Here is a 24,984-nt window from a genome sequence, read left to right as displayed (position 1 = left end):
TAAAACGATATATATTACAATTTTCATAATTTTAATAAATAATTTAATTTACACTTCCCAGAAAAATTATATTTAAAAGGTCACCGCTAAAAGAAGAAAAAAAAAATCTATTCAGAATATATATATATATATATATATATATATATATATATTAATTTTATACAATTTTTTTTTATAATTCATTCCTCCGCTTTCTTTTTATTTCTATGTCTTTCTTTTTCATCACATCTGCTATTAGGTCTCACAATTTTTTTTTTCTCTTCTCGTATTTCTCTTACCATTCTAGATGGATCCAACTCTCAACAAATAATAAAGATTTCCTATTATTAGTATTGCTACCAATCTTGTATTGATAATTAATTCTTGTTTAATGAAAGCTATTATTAATAGGTAGTCAATAGATATGCTTGGTGACGACTTAGGAATGTTCTCAATCCAGCGCATATCATGGTAAATTTTCTTACCTTATTAACACTATAACATCAAGTTAAAATATATTTCACCCAAACTCAAATATAAGCAAAATACTTACTTTTTGTGCCCGTTAAGGACTAAGATTTTTTTTCTAAAGTAGTCAAGGAATTAGTTAATTTTATTAATCACATTAAATTATTTTTTTGAAATGTTTTTCATTTATACCTAATATCGAAAAAATAAAAATAAAATTATTGAAAATATAATCTCAATTAATCGAAGATATTTTTGGAATGATATTTTTAAATAAGATAAGAGTAATTAAAATTACCTTTTTTTTTGTTGTTGCTTATGACAGTCTAGAAGAAATATATATATATATATATATATATATATATATATATATAATATCAAATATAATTAGTAAGTTATATAATTAATTTATTCTTATCTCATAAATTAGAATACATATTTTTTTTTATCAATTAGACATTTCTAATACTCAGCTTTCTTTCATTCAAAATTACATTTCACACACTATATTTCTTTAAGACTTTAACTAGCAAAACAAAAGTTAAGAGGTCTAACTAAATTGATTGAATAAGACGACATGAATTGTTGTAAATTCCTTTTGGCATTTGATTTTCATAGATAAAAAAATTAGAAAAAAAATATTATTTTCAATCATTTCAAATTACATGTTATATTTTTAATCTGTATACCTAATCTTTTCAAAACATAACTTAAAGATTTAATTTGAACACTCAGAATTTTACAAAAATAAAAATTGAATACACGAAATAAATTTATAAAGATTAAAAGGACTAAAAAGTATAATTAAACTAATTTTAATTGTGTGTATATATATAAAAAAATTATATATTTAAAATTAGTAACAATATTTTGTGTGTGTAGAAAAGCTAAAGGCCTCAAAAGAAAAACTACAATTGAGTCTCATGGGTATAAATAATCTCATTGTATCTTTAAGTAACGAGTAAGAACACAATCCATAAAATTTAGCATGAACATGCAAATCTTAAACTATATGTAAATGAGCCAATAAGGATAAACAATATTTTTTTTATATGAATAAGGATAAACATTTTGCAACAACATTTGCATAAGCATGCGAGATTTAACCCTTTACAAGTCAAGTTTTGACTCCATTCTCAACTCAAACTAGCTAATACCTACTAACTAATACAATAATATATAAAGAGAGAATGGATCAACTTACAAGTCAAGTTTGGAGTTACTCTTCATCCTCATAATTAATTTTCTTGAAATCTAATGTGATTGTAATGAGTTATAAATTTTAATTATTAGATTTAAAAAAAAATTAATAGTTAAAATGAAAAGTAACTCTTTTACTATGATATTTAAAGTTACACAGTTTGTAACAACATTTGTCTTCCGATAAGTATGTGAGATTTTCACTTTGAGAAGTCAGATATTTTTGACTGAATTCATTCTAAATTCAAACTAATATCTTCTAAGGAGCGCAAGACCATGCAACCTAAACTATATAAATAAGCTAATAAGGGTATACAACCTACAACAACATTTGTCTGCCAATAATTATGTGAGATTTTAACTCTTGGCAAGTAAGATTTTGACTCAATCATCCTTAATCTAGACTAATATCTTCTAACAAACACAATAATATTTACATAATATCATAATTTATTTAATATAAAATTTACCTCCCGATTAGCACGGGAGATTTTAACCTGTAATAAGTCAGGTTTTGACTAAATTTATTTTTAATTTAAACTAATATCTTCGAACAAACACAATAATATTATATAATATCATAATTTATTTATGAAAAAAATTCCAACTAACTTTCGCTTGTTATTTTTAAAATTTTACAGTTTAATTCAATATTTTAGTTGATATAGGTTATAAAAATAATATTATTTTCACATCATTTATCTCATCTCATTCTTTCCCTTCTTCTCTCTATAACTCTTTTTTTTTGTCAGTCTCCAAAATATCTCAAGGTTGTAGATCAACTCACATTAAGATGAAATTTAGGTGAGATCGATACTTTATTTATTTCGGTGAAGAATCGAAGGATTAATAATTAGCTACACATAGAAAATAATGTATCTTTGAATTATTTCATTGCTTGAAAATGCATAACAAAGAAAGGAAGAAATGCAATGCACATGAATCCCACGCAAAAATTATATATGTTCCATCCAAATATGGACAAAGTAGAAAGGAAAAGAAGCTATTATTTGATACAAGATAAAAAAAATACCGCTATTTATACTACCTATCATTCTTTGTTGAAATTATTTATGTCATTTTACACGATTGAAATATCCCCATAACAATTAGTGCAGAAATTCAATAGTAATATAGTATGAAAACAGTTTTATTCATTCATTTGATATCCTATCTTTTGTTCTTCTTTTCTTGCACTTTACTATTATTATATCAATCATACCCTTAAACATATCTTACCTTGGAACACCTAATTTTTTCTTTCTCAAATTTTGATTTATATCTCATGAATTATATTATATAACAGACGTCACACAGACCAATATGGTTGCCGGAAACAAATCCGGGTGGGAAAGGGTGTAGATGCTCCTAGTCCTAGGATGAAAATCTCAAACATTGTTATAACAGAAAGCCGTTTGAGGCAGTGACGTGTTACATCACATCACGTAAATATATATAGGTAATAATCTCGGAACAAGTTGGTCCTACCATTTCCTCACTCACACACTCATCATCATCATAACCCATTCCCCTTTCGCCACTTGAACCAAAACCTCTTCCACCTTTATCTTTTCCTTCACTCTTCGCTTCAATATTATGACGGAGGATCGGAACGTGCGGAAGACACGTGTGGTCGACCTGGTCCTCGACTGTGTCATCCCTTACATCGACGACCCCAAGGACCGCGACGCCGTCTCCCAGGTCTGCCGACGCTGGTACGAACTCGACTCCCTCACTCGGAAGCACGTCACCATCGCGCTCTGCTACACCACCACGCCGGCGCGCCTCCGCCGCCGCTTCCCGCACCTTGAGTCGCTCAAGCTCAAGGGCAAGCCCCGAGCAGCAATGTTCAACTTGATACCCGAGGATTGGGGAGGCCACGTCACCCCATGGGTCAAGGAGATTTCTCAGTACTTCGATTGCCTCAAGAGTCTCCACTTCCGCCGTATGATTGTCAAAGATTCCGATCTTCGGAATCTCGCTCGTGACCGCGGCCACGTGCTTCACTCTCTCAAGCTTGACAAGTGCTCCGGTTTCACCACCGATGGTCTTTTCCATATCGGTCGCTTTTGCAAGTAACTAACTTTTTTTATTAATTGCCCTTAATTATTGCTATTCTTCAAATTACTATTTTTTTCCCTCTCAGAATTAATCATGCCCCCAATCCTATATCGCCTGCTCTAAAAATTAATTAAGGACCAAATTTAGTCATAAAAAATTGACTTTCTCAAGCTTTTTTTTTAATTTTTTTTTTATTTATTTATGAGAATCGAAGATTATACAAGATATTTACAATAATAACTTATGAATCTTTGCTCAACCCTTGACTGACTTTCTCTAGCTAACTAAATTTTAAAATTTCTAAAGTTCGCTTACAAATTGTTCTGTTGTTACTAATTTTAATTTTACTGACGGTTTTTTTTATACAAAATTTATGTATTGTTGAAGTGATTTAATATAGTTTGAGTTGCTTTTCTTTGAATATGTGTAAGTTGTGTATGTGTATCCTTATTCGTTGATGAGTTGGATTCTATGACCTAAGATTCGTGGACTGCTTGTTTCGAACCTGCTTTGTTGTTGTTACTTTTTAAATACTGTGAATTTGGCTGATGGTGGTTGTTTTAGTTACTTTTTTTTTTTTTTACTTTTAAGTTTTCATTGGTTTACTTGCAGCGCCAGGTGTTATTACCTGTTTTGCTTATCCTCCCTGCCCTTGTTGCTATGTTTCCGTTCCAATTGTTTGGCAGAAAGTTTTTGTTATATGGCATTCAGCAATAAGTTGTGCTGTGTCACCTTATCTGTTACTGTTGACTCTTGAGGAATCAGAAATTAATCAGGAACGTACACCCCCATTATTTTGGTGTATTTTTTTATACTTAAGAATTGAGAACAAATGTAAACAGATTTGCAATAATTCACACTTTGATCAACAAACTGGATAAACTCCTTCATCATTATTTCGGTGTATGAGTAGAAGAAAATGAGAGATAAAATGAAAAAAAAATTAAAGAATGACAGAGAAAGTAATAAATGTAATAAATGATGTGATGAAAAAAGGATAAAAATATTAAAAAAATATAGAAGTAAAATGAGAGGACAGAGAAAGTAGAGAGATATGTTAATAACGACTCTATTAATTATTGGTGTATACGGTTGCAGATGTGGCTGTTTTAATTTCGTTTTAGTCCCAACGTCCAGCAATGCTTTTCTATTTTCTCTTGCAGTTTTCCAAACGATTAAATGATTTGAATTCCATACTTCTGAAGCTTCACTTAGAGAATTTTCTAGGGATTAATCATTCATGGAGTAAGTCTAAAGAATATGAAGTTCCTATGTATATTGACTCATGTGGTGATGAGTCTCCGTTACTTGTAGGATGAAGTATTTGATCAGTTTGTGCTCTACATGTTTGTGAGGAACATATAGAAGTCATTGTGCTCTTCCTTCTTCTCTAAGTATAACCATTCTTATACTTGCTTCATTTAAGGGAAAAAGAATCTTATAACTTATATTTTTCATCGCATTTTTTAATAAAATTTACATGATATGATGATACAATGGACATGTTTTTTTGTAGGGAAAATTCTAGACATATTAGAATTTTCAAGTACATTGATCTGAAACTTTGTTTCTTGGAAGCTAGAATTTATGCCTGCAGTTAATTAAATTATTGTGGCTCTGACAGAATTTTTATTTTTGGCAGGAGTTTAAGAGTCTTGTTTTTGGAGGAAAGCTCAATTGTTGAGAAGGACGGAGAATGGTTACACGAGCTTGCTTTGAATAATACAGTTCTTGAGACTCTCAATTTTTACTTGACAGATATTGCTGTTGTGAAGATTCAGGACCTTGAACTTTTAGCTAAAAATTGCCCCAACTTAGTGTCTGTGAAACTTACTGACAGTGAAATACTTGATCTTGTGAACTTCTTTAAGCATGCCTCTGCACTGGAAGAGTTTTGTGGAGGCACCTACAATGAAGAACCAGAAAAATACTCTGCTATATCATTACCAGCAAAGTTATGTCGATTGGGTTTAACATATATTGGAAAGAATGAGTTGCCCATAGTGTTCATGTTTGCAGCCGTACTAAAAAAATTGGATCTCCTCTATGCAATGCTAGACACGGAGGATCATTGCATGTTAATCCAAAAGTGTCCAAATCTGGAAGTCCTTGAGGTAAGTTCCAGAACTTTGCTTATCAAGATTTTCATATTTACCTGTCAACCTCTCTATTCTATATATGCATTTCAATTATGCACCAGTATTATATTACACACACACACATATATATATATATATATATATAAGGCTTTGATAATATACTCCCATTTGTTTTATAAAGGAAGTATGTTAACTAATTATGATCTTGAATTTGTTAAAATTCTCCCGTTAAAAAAATCAAGTGGGAGGGATATTTTATTAACACTCATTTGTCAACAAGTGGAATGAATACTAAATTACTAATATACTCCCACTTGTTTTTTAAAATAGCTACAATAGAACTTATATATATACTCTTTTGAAATGGATATGGATATGGATACTTTAAATGACTAAAACTGCATTTGAAATGTTTATTGCTAACTGATACCTTGACAGACAAGGAATGTAATTGGAGACAGAGGGTTAGAGGTTCTTGGTCGTTGTTGTAAGAGGCTAAAAAGGCTTAGGATTGAAAGGGGTGATGATGATCAAGGAATGGAGGATGAAGAAGGTACTGTGTCCCATAGAGGGCTAATCGCCTTGTCACAGGGCTGTTCAGAGCTTGAATACATGGCTGTTTATGTGTCGGATATTACAAATGCATCTCTGGAACATATCGGAACTCACTTGAAGAACCTCTGCGATTTTCGCCTTGTGTTGCTTGACCACGAAGAGAAAATAACTGATTTGCCACTTGACAATGGGGTGAGGGCTCTACTGAGGGGCTGTAACAAGCTGAGGAGATTTGCTCTATATCTCAGGCGTGGCGGGTTGACCGATGTAGGTCTTGGTTACATTGGACAGTACAGTCCAAATGTGAGATGGATGCTGCTTGGTTATGTGGGGGAGTCTGATGCAGGGCTTTTGGAATTCTCTAAAGGGTGTCCTAGTCTTCAGAAACTAGAAATGAGAGGGTGTTCATTTTTCAGTGAACGTGCACTTGCTGTGGCTGCAACACAATTGACTTCTCTTAGGTACTTGTGGGTGCAAGGGTATGGTGTATCTCCATCTGGACGTGATCTTTTGGCAATGGCTCGCCCCTTTTGGAACATTGAGTTAATTCCTTCTAGAAAGGTGGCTATGAATACCAATTCAGATGAGACGGTAGTTGTTGAGCATCCTGCTCATATTCTTGCATATTATTCTCTTGCAGGGCAGAGATCAGATTTTCCAGATACTGTTGTGCCTTTGGACACTGCCACATGCGTTGACACCTAGAGGCCAGAGCTGTGTATATACCATTTTTCTTCTCCCCTTTCATATGTTGTTTCTATGTTTCTCTGCTCTATTTCTAGTTCATTTTAGACAAATTAGTCTTGTAATAAGCAAGTGTTTTCATTTGTAATTCTGAAACACTACTTCCCCTAACGCAATTGGCTCCCTTCAAAACTCAACATTCTCAATTTTGTGAATAAAAAGCAAGAGTTGCCCCCCCCCCCCCCCCCCCCCCCGCGCCTAGATCTACATTGTTTAGACCTAGATTGGCTACAGTAACCTTAGCCCAATATCAAATAGGAAAAAAAACACAAAAACTAAAAGCTAAACATTTAACATTTATTTAGTATGAACTAAAAAGAAAATTGTTAGTGGAAACTTCAAAACAAAATTATTTCTCTCTCCCAAAACTAGTTAATTACAATTGTCTTTTTGGCTGGTGTTACATTAAGATATCATAAAAATATCTGCTATCACTCAGCTAGCATGAGTGTCATCTAATCACCAAATGCAATTGACACATATTTGCCATTTTTATCAAGGGTACTTTGGCCATTTTGTCAATATTCATTTTATTCTTATCCAAAGTGAGACGTCAAATATAAAAAATGGAATGAAATGATAATTTTATTAAGATACCGTTTTTGGTAAAATGTATATGATGATACTCTGACGTCTGGACTGGGGTTCACGAAAATGCATGCGGTGCAACAGTCATTATGGGTTCATTTGTTTAGGTTTTTTAAATAATTTTTATTAAGAAAATTATATACGTTTCTTAAATAGTTTTTTAACTAAAAATATATGCAAGTGTTCTTTTTTGAAAAATCCCAAGTTACCCCATATTAATATTCAATTTCTCCTAGTTGTAATACCAAAAAAAAAAAAAAAAACTCCTAGTTGACGTTTCTCCCCGCGAGGCCATATATCCATCATTGAGATTTGAAACTCATATTTAGATTGAAATTATATTGTAAAGCAAGCAAGGAAGAACATGCGTCATGCTTGAGTCACTCAAAATTCCAGAATCGATAGTTATGCCCTCTTTTATCTGGCCAATCCTCTAATCTCATAAAAATTAACATAAAAACAAATTAGTTTTATTTTTTTAATATCTTAATTTGTAAAAGGAAATGTAGGAAGCGAGTGGCTTTATCTTAATAAGAAATCAGGCAAGAATATAACAAAATGTAAGAAAGAACACTAATGTTTTTTAAACACTATTAAAGATTAAACAATTGATTTCACATGCTTTTAAAACATTTTTCTTTCAATTGAATAGTATAATAAACTTCTTGATATAGAGAAACTTCAAAGAGGATGAAAAGGTATTTATTCTCTAATTCATGTTGGTTTAAATGACTAAGAGTCCCCCCGGTAATACCCTTATCACCCCTACATATAGCATCTCATCCAAATATCATGAGTGAACCTGCAATTGAAGAATACATACTCTGCTATATAACCTGTGCGGATCCTTAATCTAGTTATATAAAAAAACATTTTGTGAGAGATGAAAAAATACCACGATGTAGGTCTAATGGCGTTGTTGCGCACCCAGAATATCTGCTATCACATAGCTAGCATGAGTGTCATCTCATCAATTGACATTTGCAATTGACACATATTTACCATTTTGTCAAGGGTACTTCCATCATTAAACAATGTTCCTTTTATTCTTATCCAAAGTGAGACGTCAAAAAAAGCATTTAAATTTATTGTTTCACTTCTGTGTCTCACTTTGTGTCCCACCAATTAAATGTTGACACATCATTTAAAAATGTCATGTGTATTTTTTCTTCCATTCTTAAAATACCCTGACAAATCCCTACCTAGCCCCTAACCCTTCCAAACAGATTGAAATTGAAATTGTACAAATAACAAGTTGTGTCTCAACTGTGAAACAAAATGTACATAGAAACCGAGTAAAACAACATAGCTCCCATGCATTCACATAAATTCCCCTTTGTGCTTTCTGTTTTGTAAAAGAGACAAATTCTCACACAATATATTGAACAACTGTACACATCAAAATTTGACAACACCCCAACTAGACATAACTCCAAATATATGAGAAGAAATGTACCTTCAATTTTTCTTTAACGTGGATACTCTGGACTGGAGTTCACGAAAACTGCATAAGGTGCAGTTAATCAATCTCATTCACCCATTTTTATTGAGATAATCTTTACATTTTACTATATAAGAAAATACTTTTCACTATTGATTTCTGATTGTTTATGTTTTTTTAAGATAACATCAATATTCAATTTCTCCTAGTTGCGCTGCCAAAAAACAAAATAAAACCCCATATAGATTGAATTTCATTTGACGAACTTATTTGATGTTTTTCGCCTATCCATGTTTATAAAACATGCATTTTTTTCCTCCAAAATTGAGTACCTATCTCAGATTGTACACTCACTTAAGTTAAAAAAATTCATTGATCTAGGCATTTCTAGTTGTGCCCCCCAAAATTCTTTTCCTGACTTAACTGTTCTCAATTATTGAAGTACGTTAAGGGTTAATAAACTTAATATTAATATAGTGGTTAATGAGAAAGCTCGTTGAGGTGACTGGTGGATATATGGAATGGTAGTTGATCCACTGTGGTCCAACACCTAATTGTGGTTATCATCTTATGATTTCAACTTTTTGTATTGTTTTTATTTTTTTATATAAAACAACAGTTTTCATCGAAATCATATTTATTTTTAAATGCAAACTATCAAAATCCACATTAAGGGAATAATGTCAGTGTTATTTTGTTTCGTGACATCATTTTTCTAAGTGAAATTAATTATGTGAAACGATGGGATCTTTACCACATTTTAATTATATCTCATTCTAGATTCGGTTATTAAGTGATTATATATGCCAATGGGGTCTTCTTTACCACAAATTTTATATCTTGTACAATATCAAAATAAAATTTCAACCAACATTGAATGCATATCTATGTAGGCCAACATTATAGTAAAGTATGATCATGTGTGGGCGTTTTCTTTTTGCATCCATTTTTTTTCTTTTATATCCAACATTTTTTAAATATTTTAAGATTATTCCGGCTAATAAACATACCGATTGATAATCTGTATGATTTATACGAATTATTAATCCGTATAACCTAAATTTTAAAAAAAATTTAAAAAATATTTTTAATGTTTTTAAAATAAGTTTAGTTATGGTTTTTTTTTTATAATATTTGTGTAAATATTATTACTTTAAGTAGATTTATGTTTTTGACCTTATTATAATTAATTTTGATCTAATAATATGTTTTTTTACATATATAAATTTTAAATAAAACTCATAGGTTTAATAAAAATTTATATATGTAAAAAATTATTTATTAGATTAAAATTAATCATCACAAAATTTATTATGTAAACTTACATGTACATTAAATTTACATTAGAAATTCTAGTGTTGTATATAGCAACATTAATTGTTTTATAATATAATTGACTTATTAGTTCGATTAGTTAGAGCATCGTGTTAATAATGTGAAAGTCACAGTCCTGCATGGATCATTAATTTTAAATTAATTCGAAAAATATATTTTTAAATGAACTCATACGAATTCACGATATGGATGAGCCTTTCAAAAGGGTATTTATGGAATTTTCTTCTCACTCTTGGGTGTAAAAGAAAAATAGGAAGAAAATCCCTCATGTGTGAAAAGGATCCATGGATATGTGGGCCAAACCAAAGTGTGAAGGAGCAATCCTTTTGCATGTTGGTAGCCAAGCATGGCAAATGCATCGTTGCTGACTTGCTATAAAGTTTAGTCCAATAAAGTTGCCAAGTAAAGATTTGTCCTAAATCTTTTGATAGTTTTTTTTTTTTTTGGTCTTGACGTAACTTTTTGAGAGGTTAAAAGAAGGGTAAAGAGGCAACTTGTACGGTTTATCTTTCTCTAGATACGATCAAACTTAAAATAAAATGTGGCCTGAAGCTGAGCTTCTCTAGATATACTCGGCCATATATAATTCTAAAGTTGAAGGCTGCGTCATTTACAAAAGAAAAGTTAGCTAAGACAATCACATATTCACATTCGTTGCATTAGTTGTAAAATGTACAATTGGTTAAAGACATGAGCACGAGCAATGAAAAGTTCTCCTTAGTATAATTGAAAGACATTATACACACATAAAGAAGTACGATTACAACTGCAAAATAAGTAACAGAATAATTATATTTGGACATCCAACATTTTCAAACATCTAATCAATATCCTATCATTTCTTTTTATCTCTCTTTTTCTATTACACTATATCACTTATAATATCTATTTTTTTCTCTCTCTCACTATGTGTCACTTGACAATTTAGGTGTTCTAGTATTATTTTTCTAAATAAAAATATAATCCATATTGAAACATTGTGATTCTTAAAAGATTTGGCTCAGTCACATTAGTCCAAGACATGCAAATCACCGTTTTCATACCTTCAAAGATGAAAATGTTGATAATTAATGTTAGAAAGGATTAAATTGAATGAACTTTTTTTTTATATCTTTTTCAAAGATAAAAAGTGGTAGTTTTCAAATTTTTAAGTGACTAATATGCCTAATTTCAAATCTCTAACAGAACAAAATGGTGTTTTATTACAGAGTTCACATTGTAGCTTCAAGAAAAACAAAGGGACATCATTGCTCGACATATTTTGAGATAGTGACAATCCATGTAATCCCACCCCACACCCACCCCTCCTTTTTGAAGTAATTAAGCTTTTATATATTTATCAACACAAAAATCTTTCCACACCATAAAAACTGAAAAATTGCCAAACACCTTGTACTATTAATTTCTAAAATGACCATGCACACACAAAAACTCTATTGTGATGCATTTCTATTATAAACTCGCAAAGAGAAATATGCTTCACAAGGTTCAGTGAAATATATATTATTATTACCAGACCAAGGAGCAGAAGTATTCAAGAATGTAAAAAAGGAGATATAACACTGGCTTGATAATTGAACGAAAAAAGAAGAGAAAAATATCTATAAATTTGTATCACTTTTCCTAACATTTTAACAAAAAAATTAACCATTACTGATAAAAAAAAATGCTAAGTATCTGAAGTTGGCTGCTGCCTTTATTTCTATTAAATAGTTTCAGAGAAAACAAAATCCGCATAATGCATGCGGCTATAACATGTTATTGGGTTCACAAGTAAAATAAAGAATCAAAATAAAGCATGATTGTTCCATAGACCAGCAAAAGAAGTAACAATGCTGACGCAACAGTATTGCCACCACAAAAAGGTGGATTGGCGGAAGCAAAAAAATATCAAAGAAAAGGAAGAACCGGATTGGCTGAAAAATCGAAAATAACAAAAGATGGCTATGATAGTGTGAGCCACATTGGCATTCCTACGTGAATCTGTCTATTTTCTGAGCCAATGAGCATGGGATTCTAGTTGAGTGGAATGCAAACTCAGATTCTACTATCAAACCTGGTCAACTTGGCCATATTGCTCTCAGAAAGCATATGATTAATGATGGTGGAAAGTGTCTAAAGACAAAAAAGCTTACTATATCATCAGAATCTACCCAAAATTTCAATTCAAGTGCTCAAGTGAGTCAGCTACATCAGCAAGCAAAATATATACTGTCACAAACTATATTACTATTACAAGCTATATTTATTTTTTATTTTTATCAACAAATGTTGATGGTTAATATCATTAATTTTTGTTAACCGAGAAGATCAAACCCGTGATCTTTTCTCCTTCTTTTTTCCCTTAATCATTCAAGTCTCCTTGTATCTCTCTAGGAATGTTTATGTAAGGTATATATATCAAATAGTTAAATTGTTTATAAGGGAATAGTTAAGGAAGCTGCATAAATGAGAGATATAAGATTAATTGAATGATTAAAAAAAAGAAAAAAAAATCGCGAATTCGATCGACTCTCTGTGCTAAGAATGCTAACCATTCACATTTTACTGCGGATAAAAAAGAAAGGAGTGTGCGTAAATAGGTTTTTGCAACAGTTATAACTATCTAATAAGTCAATTATTTTGACTCGGGGTTACTTTTTTTTTAATATATATTTTGGGAATTAGAATCCCGAAGTTAGAATTGAAAACCATCACCAGCTTTTAGATTCGCCTAATACATTGGTACCATTATGTGCTTTAATTTATAGCTTATTGGACAAGAATGAAAGGCTTCCAATTGAAAGTAAATTATTATATCACACGTGTGATCTAATGGAGTTCAATGATTACTGAACATCGTCTCGTTGCCCGAGACTTATTATACCTGAATGGTGCATCCTGTGATGATGCAGATTGAGTCTATACAAAGAAATAGACATGTTAAGTAACTGTCTGATTAGGAGATAAAACACAGGAAAACTTGGAAAAGGGTTCATTCCAAAACAGTTGAAGGAATGAAACATTATTTATGTTCGTAACATAAAACAAGTACCCTTGGTGTATGTTTTTCATAACATGATCAAAGTGGGCATTACAGTGCATGAATACCAAAAATAGCTTCCTTGTTGAAGTCTCTAGAAGCTGTCCTGAAACCCGTATTTTTAAGCTTGGCATAAGTCTCATGAAAAGCACATTCATAGAAATCCTGCCCTTGCAACTTGAGGGTCTTGGAAGAGAAGCCAGATGAATTAGGTGACACGAACATATCATAATTTGACCCGCCATTGTTGTGGTGATTAATCCGCCATTCAAGTTGTACTTTTGGCATGCTAGTTAGCTTCTGTTGCTCAGAAGTCATGTGAGACTCATCATTGAATAAAAGAGGCTTCTCTTGATCTGATGTAAGATTAACAATGGTGATATCATGGATACTAGGCCTCCTTTTATTGTCTTTCCCTCCAGAAAGCTTTTGCCTTATATAATACTTTTGAGCATGACTTGCCACTTGGGTGGGAGTTTTTGTCACAACAAAATTGCGAGAGATATTTCTCCAATCCCCCTTACCATACTTTAAAAGTCCCATCAGAAAACGTCTGAAATTCAATACCCAAAAATCCATGTCAAGCACAGGAACCCAAAAAAACATAGGAGATTGGAACTGCATAATTGAGCTAACTTAAGATTATGTTTAACTTGTCAACAGTTTTGGAATTCATGCAGTTTAAAATTTATTTTACAATTCGATTTCACCTTCCAAATTGGAATGTAGCCAGCCAAGTTAGATTGACAAAGCAATATATCATAGTAGCTAGATAAGAAAACAAACCAGTTCTAGTTGTTTGTACAAGTTGAGTTGCTTGTCTCATATAATCATGATTCATTATCCTATATCAGTAAATAGTTATTGCACTAAGTGTAAAAAGTTTTTATTCTGTCATCCAATTACAAATTCACACTTACTATATATGATAAGTTTCTTAACTTTTACAATAATTATCTTAAAAGTTATACTTATCGTGATTTGTGTTCGATTAATAGTGTAAAAAAATTTACATTAGAGGTGCATTGAAATTAAAAGTCCTGCTATATATTCATTTACTCCCCCCAAACCAATGTAAAACATAAACAAAACAAAAAAAGACAAAGGAAGATGATGCAACTCACCTATGTTCCTCTTCTGTCCAAGGAACCCCTTTCTTCCTCTCCTGATCAGAACTCCTGAGAGTTGCAGGCTTCTTTCTGCATGCATCATAACATTGGTTGTCAACCATCTCCAATGTGAAAGAAGAGGTAGGATATCCAGGAACTGGAATCCTCCCTGCTTCTATTTCACAAACATCTTCTTCCAATTCTCTGTATTGTTTGATCACATCATAGACAGTTTTTCCAGGGAGCATGGCTGCAACCCTCAGCCATCTGTCTGGGGTATCCTTATCATATATGGCAAGGGCACTTTCAAATTTCTTATTCTCTTCTCTTGTCCATTCTGTGAATTGGCCTTCTTGAGAAAACCAACTTGAATTTGACATAAAACAAGTTGGATATGAAGTCTCGAATTCCATACTTTACAACAAAAAATCCCCTTACACTAAAGAAATGGAAATGAGAAACTAGAAAGAAATGTCAAGGGAGTCTAGTTAAGTTGGTTAAGAAGGATGCACGAGTTATTGTAAACCTCCTGTCATTCTTCCATTCCCACGGATAAAAAAAAAAGAAAAGAAATGCACAACAACAAAGAACTTACGAAACTTTGGTCCAAGGGGCATAGAATTCAGAATCCTGCAAGTGTAGTCAAGAAACTACTTTCAGTGAGAGCACAAACTAAAGAATCTGAAAAATCAAAGTCGAACTTTCTACCCTTTAGAATCGAGGAGAATCTTGGAAAAATCACGACGTACCCAGAAGTGAGACCTTAATAATATTGATAGCAGAGATAAATATTAAAATCCAACAGCGAGTTGATGCAGAAAGTGAACAGTGATGTCCCAAATGAGAAAAGAGAGATTCTTTACAATCAGGTAGGAAAAGCAAGAAGGTGTTTCCTTTTGTTATTTCTTCCTGGCGAAGCAACTGTGGAAGCAAATGCAGAAGACACTAGCAAAGTGAAAAACTGGAACTAAGAGAGAATAGAAATAGGGGGTTAGTGAATTTCAAAGGATTAGAATTGGATCTGTTGGTAACTCTGGTTTTGTTGTGTGTTCAAAAGAGAGGAGAAGCATGAATTGATGTGAGAGACAAATGGCTTGAGATGAATGTAAATCACTTGCTAGCAGTTAGAACTGGTCACAAAATTCAGTCCTGTTTTATAAGCATTTAATTTAATTAATTATTAATTTTTTTTAATGAAAACAGAAAAAAGAAAACACTTATAATGAAGGAGTAGTTACTACAGAATTATGTTTATGGTATTGGTATTTGTCCATAATTTTTCAAACTTTAGTTAGAGCAACTTAACTGTTGAGTGTTGATATTCAATTGGAGGATACTTATAATTGTATTCCCGAACTTTTATTTAGTGAAAAACTAGAAAACAAGTTAGTTGTTTGTTTTCGCATGTGTGATTTAATTAATCCCTTAAGTATATTAATTGAGGTTTAATTATTAGCTTTGTGTATGAAAATAAATTTATTAAAAATAAAATCCATTTCCTTAATCTATTTCAAAAAGAACTAGTCTCTACCTTTCTAACTATTAATACAAAAATAAATAAGAGATCAAATGGTTTAAATGCATATATTTAAATAATTTCCAAATTGATATTTTTTATGCCAAAGACATAGCATTGTAAATTGTAAGGGGGGAAAGTGTGATGAAAGTGTAAATAAAGTAATAAAATTATCAGTTTTCAGAGTAAGGAAAATACAGGTACGCAGAATGAAGTTTTTCATTTTGATCAAGACAATGATAAAGAAAAAATACACAAGAAAAAATAAACGAAGGTAACATTACAAAATCTTTATATATTAAATAAGTTAAAAATATAATGCTAATAATCTTTAAAAATAGGGAGCCTAATCTTTCAAAATAGAAAAGAGGATGGTATCGTTTAAAAGTTTATTAAAAGAGATAAATATTTTTTTTTATCATGCTATAGACACAAAATATCTATCCTTGGTGAAGTCTTTCTCTTTAACTATTTTTTTTATCCATATTATTTAAATATGAGATTTTGTTTAAGATGTTTGAATATAATTTTATTCAAACCAATGTAATATTAACAATACAATTTGTACAATAAATTTCTATTGAAATTTATGATATAACAATGGGTCGATTTAAAGATATATTTTAAAATTTACATTAAAACCATTTTACTAAAGCAAACCAAACAAAAGTTGGGTCTTTGAAAATGTCAAACTTCCTTTTCACAATCAACGTGTTTGAAACTTGAAATAATAAAGGTTATTTACTAAAGGAAACCTCTTAAATAATTCGCGCTTGTAGCTCAGTGGATAGAGCGTCTGTTTCCTAAGCAGAAGGTCGTAGGTTCGACCCCTACCTGGCGCGCTTTTTTTGTTATGTTTGAAACTTGAAATCATGCTAACATAAACTTCTTTTTTAAGGATCTAACATTATAAAGTTGAAATTCCTATGGTGCTGCAAATTTGATATTTTTCCCATTTTCCCGAAATCACTTTAGTTGTCATTTGTCACAAATAATTTGGTGTCGATTAGGATTCATGACATCACCTTTTGTTTAGTGTAGTATGCACTCGTATTGTTTCTCTCAAATTTAGTTCTTCAAGAAAAAAAGTAAATATAATGTGTAAGAACTAAAAATAAAAATGAATTGTGAAAAAATATAAAAAAAATTAAATTATAAGAATTAAAAAAATATTTAATCTTATTTTTAATTGAAATAGATTGATAGATGTCAATTTTTAATTGAGTCGGTTGATCTTTCCTCTAAAAGACTTCTAACGCTATAGCAAAGCTTTTGGAACATGGTTGTCCATTTATCTCTCTTTCTCTCTCTATGTATAGTCTATCTATCTATTTATATTTGTATCCATCTATCAATAATAATAATAATAAATATACTAATATTTTATGCTTTTTTTTACAGGTGTCACTTCTTCAATCTTTGACTATACAGTCAGCTCTTTTTTAATGGCACAAGAGTTAATTTGATGTTGTTTTTAATAGGATCATATGCCATTCAATAAAAGTGGAGATGATCAGAGTGAAGAAACAAACCAATAGTGCGGTCGGTACAAGTTTCAAATTTATTTTTCCTTACTTTTTCCCTAAATTTCTCAACACATATACTGCTGAAATAAAACCATTATTTTTTTTTTTAAAAAAAAAGGTCTAACGCCTGTTAAATTAAGTAAAAATAATATTGGGAGAATGTAGAGATTTATTTAATGATTTGATTTTCCTTACATTTAAAATAAGTGTTTTATTTTGATATTCAGTCCGTGTAAGGATTTTTTTTACAGTTAATAAATTAAAAATAACTCATATATAAATGTTTGTCGAGGCAGTATATGCAATTTCTTCATCTTCAATCGAAAAAGGTAATGTCATGATTGTTCATACTTAGAGATAAGACAATAGATGTGTTAATGTCTTTGTCAATTTTGCTTGTGATATGGAGTTGGAGTTCATGATTTTTTTAGTTTCGTATAATAAAAAAATCTTCATTTACCAATAAAGATCAATCAAATTTGATGTAAGCACTTACTAAAATTATTAAAATAAGAAATTTATAAATATATGAAAAAGAGAGAGTGTGAGCGAGAAAGGGACATAAATGTACTCACCAACTAAAAGGCAGAAAGAATTCCAGAAGAAGACGAACACACAAAAAGAACCAATCACATTTTTATCTGTCAAACAAATGCATTTAAGAAAACAAGACAAGTTAAACCCATGTGCCTTTTGTGGGATGAAAGGAATCTCAACTTGTCACAATTACGAATGACAGATTCAAGGTTAACACCATCAGCACTGAAGTAAAGGCAAGGAGAACATGAACATGTTATTCTAAAGAACAAGAAACTGATCCTCTATCATCAGTTGAAATTTTAGTATATAAAATCAACAATATGATTGAAAAATAAACCAGGCAAAAGTAAGCTAGTAAATTACCAATTCTCGGATGGTTGAGAGATGGAAGACTGTAGAATCAGTTGCCCTAATTTCCAGCCCTTACCACATTTTTCTCAATATGCCCTTTCCTTTTCCCCAAATTTTGTGAATCTTTTGGCCTATGCTAAGGATATACCAGTACTCTACAGAGAAAAATACATAACAAATTAACATTTTGTAACAGGCTTAGCTAAGCTAAGAGCATATAGTATTATTCTTTCAAAATGAATGAAAACAAATATATAAACTAGAACAAGACATGAACATAAAACTGATTGAAATTTCATACAGAACAAATTATGATAGCAGCAATTTGGCATCCACGCTTGTCAAATTCGTACAAATAAAACAGATTTTAACATTAAAGAGCACAAATTTTAACCGTAGATAGCTAAAAAGCAATGATAAAATATGCCTGTATTAATTCATAAAAATATGCCATCTTATTTTCAATGTGGAATGAAACTCGCAACTCTAATGTCTACGCATAGGCATTAAATTAGTGTTATTCCTGCAAGTATGCTTGCTCTGAAGAAAATCCTGAGTTCCTGGACATGGGATGTCCAGTTGAAGGTCTGCTAATCTGGCAATTAAATTGAATCTCTCTCTAATGCAAAATGTCACTTTTGCATTTGTTGGAATATGCAACAAACAGGTGGATTCATTGTTGCATTTGATCCCCTTGATGGCTTCAGCATTGTGGACACAAATTTCACAGTAGGCACCATCTTTGGTGTGTAGCCTGGAAATAAGTTGGCTGTGGTCACTGGAAGAGATCATGTTGCTGCAGCCATGGGGGTTATGGGTCCTAGAACAACAAATGTGCTTGCTCTGAAAGACTTCCCTGGCACCCATGAATTTCTTCTGATTGATGAAGATCACATAAGATCTATTAGAATCTAGGAAGCAAGTAGTCACACATTACCCCCTATGCTTATTTAAAATGGAACTTGTCAATGACTTTCCAGACCACTCAACATAAAAATAGTAAAGGAAGATTTTTTAGTGTATCAATAAATACTTACATCTTTCTTTGTCATCCAATAGTTGATCAATTACTATGCTAGAGAAAAGTACACATTGAGATACACTGGATGAATGGTGCCAGATGTTAACCAGATCCTTTTCTTCATACATAACATTTTAATACGGTCTTGTTTTTTATATATTAACGAGACATGTAGTTTGAAGTTCACTATCAACCTATGTTAGGATAATAATATTATATGCTTTCAAAGTGTCATGTGTGCCAGATTATTGTAAAAGAAAAAGATATCTTCACCAACGTGACATCACCATCAGCCAAAGCCAAGCTGAGATTGTTGTTTGAGGTTAGCTCCTTTGAGGTTCTTGATTGAAAAAGCTGAAGGTTACAACAGTGATGTTCATCAGTCTGTGCTAGATAAAGTCATCACTAACATTGATGAGATAACTCAAGTTGCTTATGGATCCAAGAATGAGATCATCCGGTTAAGAAACCCTGTATGATAAATCTAGGCTCAAGGGTGGTGTAGCTCTTGGAGCAGCTGCTTAATCTATTAGACCTGGAATTCAATGCCAATTTCATCTGCTTTTAGAAAAAAGATATGTGCTATCGTCAGTCAAGTACTTGCAATTTAGTCATATATTTCATGTTTATCACTATAACAAAACAGTTAATTTCATGTTGGTATGACCGATTAGATCTGGACAAAAAAAAACTAAATGAAAAACTACTGTCTTTAATATAAAACAACATGGCCATAATATTTAAAGGGTCTATAAATGTTGGTATGACTAAAACAAAAACAAAAAAACTCAATAGTACATATAAGCATAAATGCAAAATGATAAAATCATCTTTCCAAATTATAACATAATATTACCTAATATTTTATAAATAACAACTAATATACACAATCTTAAGTTGGAGGTCTACGAACAAAGACCTTTCTTCCATCTTATGGAAAACTAGAAATGGTGATTTTCAGGAAAAGCAATTTGGATAAGGAAGGAAAAAGCGGTGGATGAAAAATCCTTCAGGATGTGGTCCTGCCTCTCAGCTAAGTTGTCTGATTTCAGTTACACTTCCTCTATTTGGACGACCAATCTGGGAGAGTGCTTCATGAGCTTTTAAGTTTGAAGGTTGTCAAGGAAAACAGAATCATGCAGGGATATTTAACTTAAGACATGGGGTTGGTACTGCTACTCTGATGGAATTATGCAGATCATATATTTCAATTATAGGTCCAGAAGTGTGTGTACAAAACCATACAACATGCTTCACTTGTAATGCTTGTTCTTATAAATCCATTTTGGTAGGCTATTTTGATGAAGGATGGGGTAGCTACAGGTTTATCCACATGTAGGGGAACTGGAAAATGGCTTTATCAGGACAACTTGTGTTACGATGTAAGCTTTGAAAGTCAGCATTCCTTGTGCTGCACTTTTTGTTGATAAAATTTGTTTACCTATGATTTGCTTATGCATCCAAATCTCTTCAGAGATTTCAAAGGCATTTTTGACATAATGGAGAATGTAAGATCATCAGGTATGTGATTCCAAAGCTTTTCACTCGCCACACCCACAGATATCTTTTCCATCTCCGCTTGCAATGAAAACCTGCACTTATTTTAAAAATATATATCACTCTCAAGCATGTAAACATCACCTATCACCAAAGAAAAAAAATACACATCAATCTTCACAGTAGCCAAAACAACATAAATAAACCTTGGAAAGAAAAGAGAGAACAGGTGGTAAATTCCAACTATGCATGAACACATAGTAATGAAGCAACCATATTTTATTAGGCTTTTAGAGAATTTAAGTTTGCACCTATTATGGTTTCCCAGAGACCCAAATTTGAAGTACAACACAAATAAGAATCACATCTCATTCATATGCAAGAAGCACTGCAACCTTTGGTTCTTTGCATATCTTATCAATCAACAATATGCCATATATTCAGAGGACATTACATAGTTGACATATACTAAGAATAAGTTAAGGTGCTGGTAACTATCTTATACTTCTCCCACCTTTCATCAAATAGATGACATATATTCAGAGGACATTAAATCATTGTGATACAAGATCTCATTACAATATACTCATAAGTATAGCCAGTTCTCTACTCTCTTCAGTTCCAACTCAGCCACCATGGAAAGTATAGAGCAAAGAGAAGTGGTTGATTATTATACTAATATATCCTACTGCACACATATATCCCTCGTAAACCAACTATTTTGCTCCCTCATCTTAAGATGGAGCTATAGTGTTCCGATGATGACACAAGTTTAATTTTATCAATTGATTCAACCCAAGCCCCCTAGTTTATGATTTTGTGTAATGCTAAATAATTTAACAGCACCGCGGCATAAGTAAAAGAATTGATGATCCTTATGCCTCAACCTGTTGTATGAAATGTATCCCTCATCTTTCCTTGTTGAATTAAACTCCAAATACCAAGCATTGTAGCCAAAGCAATTTTTAGAAGTTGCAAAAAGAGTAAGATTATGCATGAACAAATCATAAACAACAACAGTGTTTTCTAGAAAAAGGACTGAAAGAATATGTTAAGGAAAGATGGATCAAATATGTGTTTTGATTCCCTTCCATAGCTGCTTTCAAGGAGAATATAATGAAGTTCAAACAAATCTATGTCGCTCATTGCATTGCAAATAGAAAGAGAGTAAACCTTCAAAATTAAATTGATATACATTATAATAATGTAAAATTGATAATCCACCTGTATACAAGGTAAAATTCTAAGAAGCACAATCATAAACCTCTTGGGTGAAAACAAGAAAAACAATTAATTATTTATTCCTCCAATTGGAAGGCTGCTTTCCTTGTAAATTATTATTTGACACAAAGACATGTGTGCTTTAATGCCAAGTTCCTCAATCATGTGGGTCCTTAAATCAAACCAGGCTAGTTCACCATCTTTTGTTCTGAAGAATATATTGCCCATCTTCCCTGCTCCGATAGGACGTTCAACGCAAGGCAAGGGCCCAACAACAAAGAGTGTAATCCATGATTCTTTCACACCTAGTTCAACCAAAATTGATATGTAAAAAGTAGTCATATCTTCATAATTTGAGATGACAGCAATAGACCCATTTAACAGAAGCAAGTTTCTCAACACCGAATAAGAATTAAAACTATCATGCATGTTTGAGGGTATGCCTATGGGCATTTGTGTCGTAAAGAACACCTTGTTGCTCAAGTCAAACGATACCAAATATGCATCACTAGTATTGTTTGTACCACCCAACCAATGACACATTCCATCCAAGTACAGTCGGTCAATATCCATATGGCACCAAGGCATATTGACATCAAGTTTCCTCCAAGAGTTACTTCTTAAGCTATATATATCCCATATTCCCATAAGGGGCAGTAGGATCTAGATTCCCATTCCTCCAAGAGTTCCAAGTCAGTTCTTTCAAAAAAATCTACATGCCTAATCACCTTATAGTCATCTATAACACAGTCAACCAAATCCATGAAAGCTACTCCAAGGGTCCATATAAGGTGGTACAGACTCAATTGGGCTGGGAGGAATGACCTTGAATTCCCCAGTAGCTGGGTTCCACAATACAACTTTGCTATTGTAAGACCCTTAATAGAGGCAAAGAATTCCATTAATATTAGTAGACCCCAGGATAAGAAAAACAGGGTCATCCTATTGAAATGGATTTAGCCAGTCTAATTTGACCCTATTCTGAAACCTCTCACCAGAAAGTGAAAACAAGGGGGAATTAAATTTGCATTGGATAGGCACAGTTAAACGCAGAAGGAGAGATGTATCATCGTAATAAGAATGATGATCAGATATGAAATTGTTGCCAAAGATATTCATGAAATGAGGGTTTTCAAATAAGAGGGCCCATGATTTGCAGACACATCCAAACCTCTTGAGACAATTTTGACAGAATAGAGAATGCAAGATCATCAGGTATGTGGTTCCTAAGCTTTTCACTTGTCGCAGCAACAAATTTTGTCTCCATCTCTGCTTGCAATTGTAACCCGGTGGACAATGAGAGATCCTGAGAGCAGAAGGAAGCAGATTCCTCCTCCTTGGTAGTCTCCTCGGGCTTACGCAACCAAATATTAATGAGTTGCCACTCATGAGAAACATCCTTGATCTTCTTCTTAGAATCTTTCTCCTTAGCCACATCATCATCCTCAACATTTCCTTCCTTCTTAGGCTCATCATCACTAATTTCCTTCTCTGTTGTCTTCTCAGTCCACAGGTAAATGGGATGGGTAATGAATTGGGAGTGTTTCTTCACAAGATCCTTGATCCTCGTCTCTTCCAAGTACTCCAACTGTAGACAGAAATGAAGGAATCAGTGAACACAATAGGACATCGCACCAAAGTGTTAAATGGGGGGTTTAGGAATAATTTGTGTGCCGAGGGGGTGTATGAGTGTTGTAAACCCTCTGGAACCATGTTCAATTTCTACGGATAAAAAAAAGAATAATTTGTGTACCTGATCGTCCTTGAGGAAGAGGGTGATTTTGGTTCCCCTTCTGAGTTTTTCGTCATGGTTGTTGTGCTAAGTGGTGACGATAAGCTTGTCAGCAACCAAGAAAGCGGAGTAGAAGCCAACACCTTTCTGCAATGCCTCCTTCACCAAATCTAAAACACACACATCCCACGATGACTATAAGCATGCAATGAAATGAAATGAAGATTTCATTGTTGATAAGTTCGCGAAGGAAGATTTCATTGTTAGAGTTGAAAGTATTGATGAAGAGGCTAATCTCACACCCTCCAATCCCAACGTACCACCATCCGCCATTGCAACGAGAATCAAAAAGAATACTACATCAGATTCTCTCTTCCAAAAAGAGACAGACAATGCAAATCTATGGGATGGTGCGTTAAAACTTTTAAAAAATAATTTTAAAATAAGTGTTTTAAAAAAAATTATTTTTTATTAAGCGATAAAAATTGTTTAATAAGATAAATAAAAAATAACTTTTTTAAGCAGAAATAATTTAAATAAATATATTAAGAAAACAAAAAATTATTTATTTTATTAAAATAAATATTTTTTTAAGAAATAAGTTTAAACAAATTCACATATATATATATATATATATAAAAGTGTAAGTTAAAATACATATATAATTATACAAAGTAATATTATTATTTCTTTTCACCTTAGTAGGCGTATGTTTGTAAATTTTTAATCTTGGGAATATAAGAGGAGAAAAAATTATTCTAACTTTGTTACAAAATAATAAAACAATTAATGACATGTATATTTTATACATAGGCAGGGTGGACTTAGACTAAAATTCCAGAGGGATTAATCACAAAAAAATAAAATTTATTCAAACAATTTTATAATATCAATTTTATATAAAATATTTATAATTTGACGTTTCAATACGTTAAATTACATCAATAATCTATCAAAACATAGAGCGTATTTCTTATAT

At 32.0% G+C, this 24,984-nt stretch overlaps 2 protein-coding genes, 1 long non-coding RNA gene and 1 other non-coding gene across 8 annotated transcripts; 2 read left to right on the top strand and 2 right to left on the bottom strand.

Moving 5' to 3' along the window:
* Nucleotides 1-3,118: 3,118 nt before the first annotated feature.
* LOC114382140 (coronatine-insensitive protein 1-like) lies at nucleotides 3,119-7,267 on the top strand. The gene is made up of 3 exons (XM_028341375.1): nucleotides 3,119-3,722; nucleotides 5,351-5,822; nucleotides 6,246-7,267. The coding sequence occupies exons 1-3, from the start codon at nucleotides 3,244-3,246 to the stop codon at nucleotides 7,065-7,067; spliced, it is 1,773 nt and encodes a 590-aa protein (XP_028197176.1). The 5' UTR covers nucleotides 3,119-3,243; the 3' UTR covers nucleotides 7,068-7,267.
* A 5,979-nt stretch (nucleotides 7,268-13,246) lies between these two features.
* On the bottom strand, nucleotides 13,247-15,735 carry LOC114382770 (transcription factor DIVARICATA-like). Of its 4 annotated transcripts, none has more exons than XM_028342375.1 (5): nucleotides 15,465-15,735; nucleotides 15,310-15,363; nucleotides 15,197-15,231; nucleotides 14,617-15,040; nucleotides 13,247-14,045 (listed from the first exon to the last, which is right to left on the bottom strand). In XM_028342375.1, the coding sequence occupies exons 4-5, from the start codon at nucleotides 15,012-15,014 to the stop codon at nucleotides 13,544-13,546; spliced, it is 900 nt and encodes a 299-aa protein (XP_028198176.1). In that variant the 5' UTR covers nucleotides 15,015-15,040; nucleotides 15,197-15,231; nucleotides 15,310-15,363; nucleotides 15,465-15,735; the 3' UTR covers nucleotides 13,247-13,543. The 4 variants fall into 4 exon arrangements, with proteins under 4 accessions (XP_028198176.1, XP_028198179.1, XP_028198175.1 ...); XM_028342378.1 differs by having other exon boundaries at nucleotides 14,617-14,967; XM_028342374.1 differs by having other exon boundaries at nucleotides 15,351-15,735.
* A 1,151-nt stretch (nucleotides 15,736-16,886) lies between these two features.
* On the top strand, nucleotides 16,887-16,959 carry TRNAR-CCU. The gene has a single exon. It is a non-coding gene; the product is annotated as a tRNA-Arg (tRNA).
* A 1,220-nt stretch (nucleotides 16,960-18,179) lies between these two features.
* LOC114380814 lies at nucleotides 18,180-24,398 on the bottom strand. Of its 2 annotated transcripts, XR_003659871.1 has the most exons (5): nucleotides 24,027-24,398; nucleotides 23,445-23,861; nucleotides 20,997-21,147; nucleotides 18,547-20,113; nucleotides 18,180-18,284 (listed from the first exon to the last, which is right to left on the bottom strand). It is a non-coding gene; the product is annotated as an uncharacterized LOC114380814 (long non-coding RNA). The 2 variants fall into 2 exon arrangements; XR_003659870.1 differs by lacking the exons at nucleotides 18,180-18,284; nucleotides 18,547-20,113; nucleotides 20,997-21,147 and having other exon boundaries at nucleotides 22,216-23,861.
* Nucleotides 24,399-24,984: the final 586 nt, after the last annotated feature.

The sequence above is a fragment of the Glycine soja genome, chromosome 13 (assembly GCF_004193775.1).
Source record: "Glycine soja cultivar W05 chromosome 13, ASM419377v2, whole genome shotgun sequence".
Taxonomy (NCBI): Eukaryota; Viridiplantae; Streptophyta; class Magnoliopsida; order Fabales; family Fabaceae; genus Glycine; species Glycine soja.
Note: the sequence above shows the minus strand (reverse complement) of the source record. Positions and strands in the feature narration are given on the sequence as shown.

Bases quoted from the DNA above. Each gene is read 5' to 3' on its own strand.
- LOC114382770 (XM_028342374.1), bottom strand. From the start codon at position 15,014: ATGGAATTCGAGACTTCATATCCAACTTGTTTTATGTCAAATTCAAGT. The intron at 14,046-14,616 runs GTGAGTTGCATC...ATTGAATTTCAG, and splicing joins TGGACAGAAGAGGAACATAG to ACGTTTTCTGATGGGACTTT.
- LOC114382140 (XM_028341375.1), top strand. From the start codon at position 3,244: ATGACGGAGGATCGGAACGTGCGGAAGACACGTGTGGTCGACCTGGTC. The intron at 3,723-5,350 runs GTAACTAACTTT...TATTTTTGGCAG, and splicing joins CATATCGGTCGCTTTTGCAA to GAGTTTAAGAGTCTTGTTTT. The intron at 5,823-6,245 runs GTAAGTTCCAGA...ATACCTTGACAG, and splicing joins CAAATCTGGAAGTCCTTGAG to ACAAGGAATGTAATTGGAGA.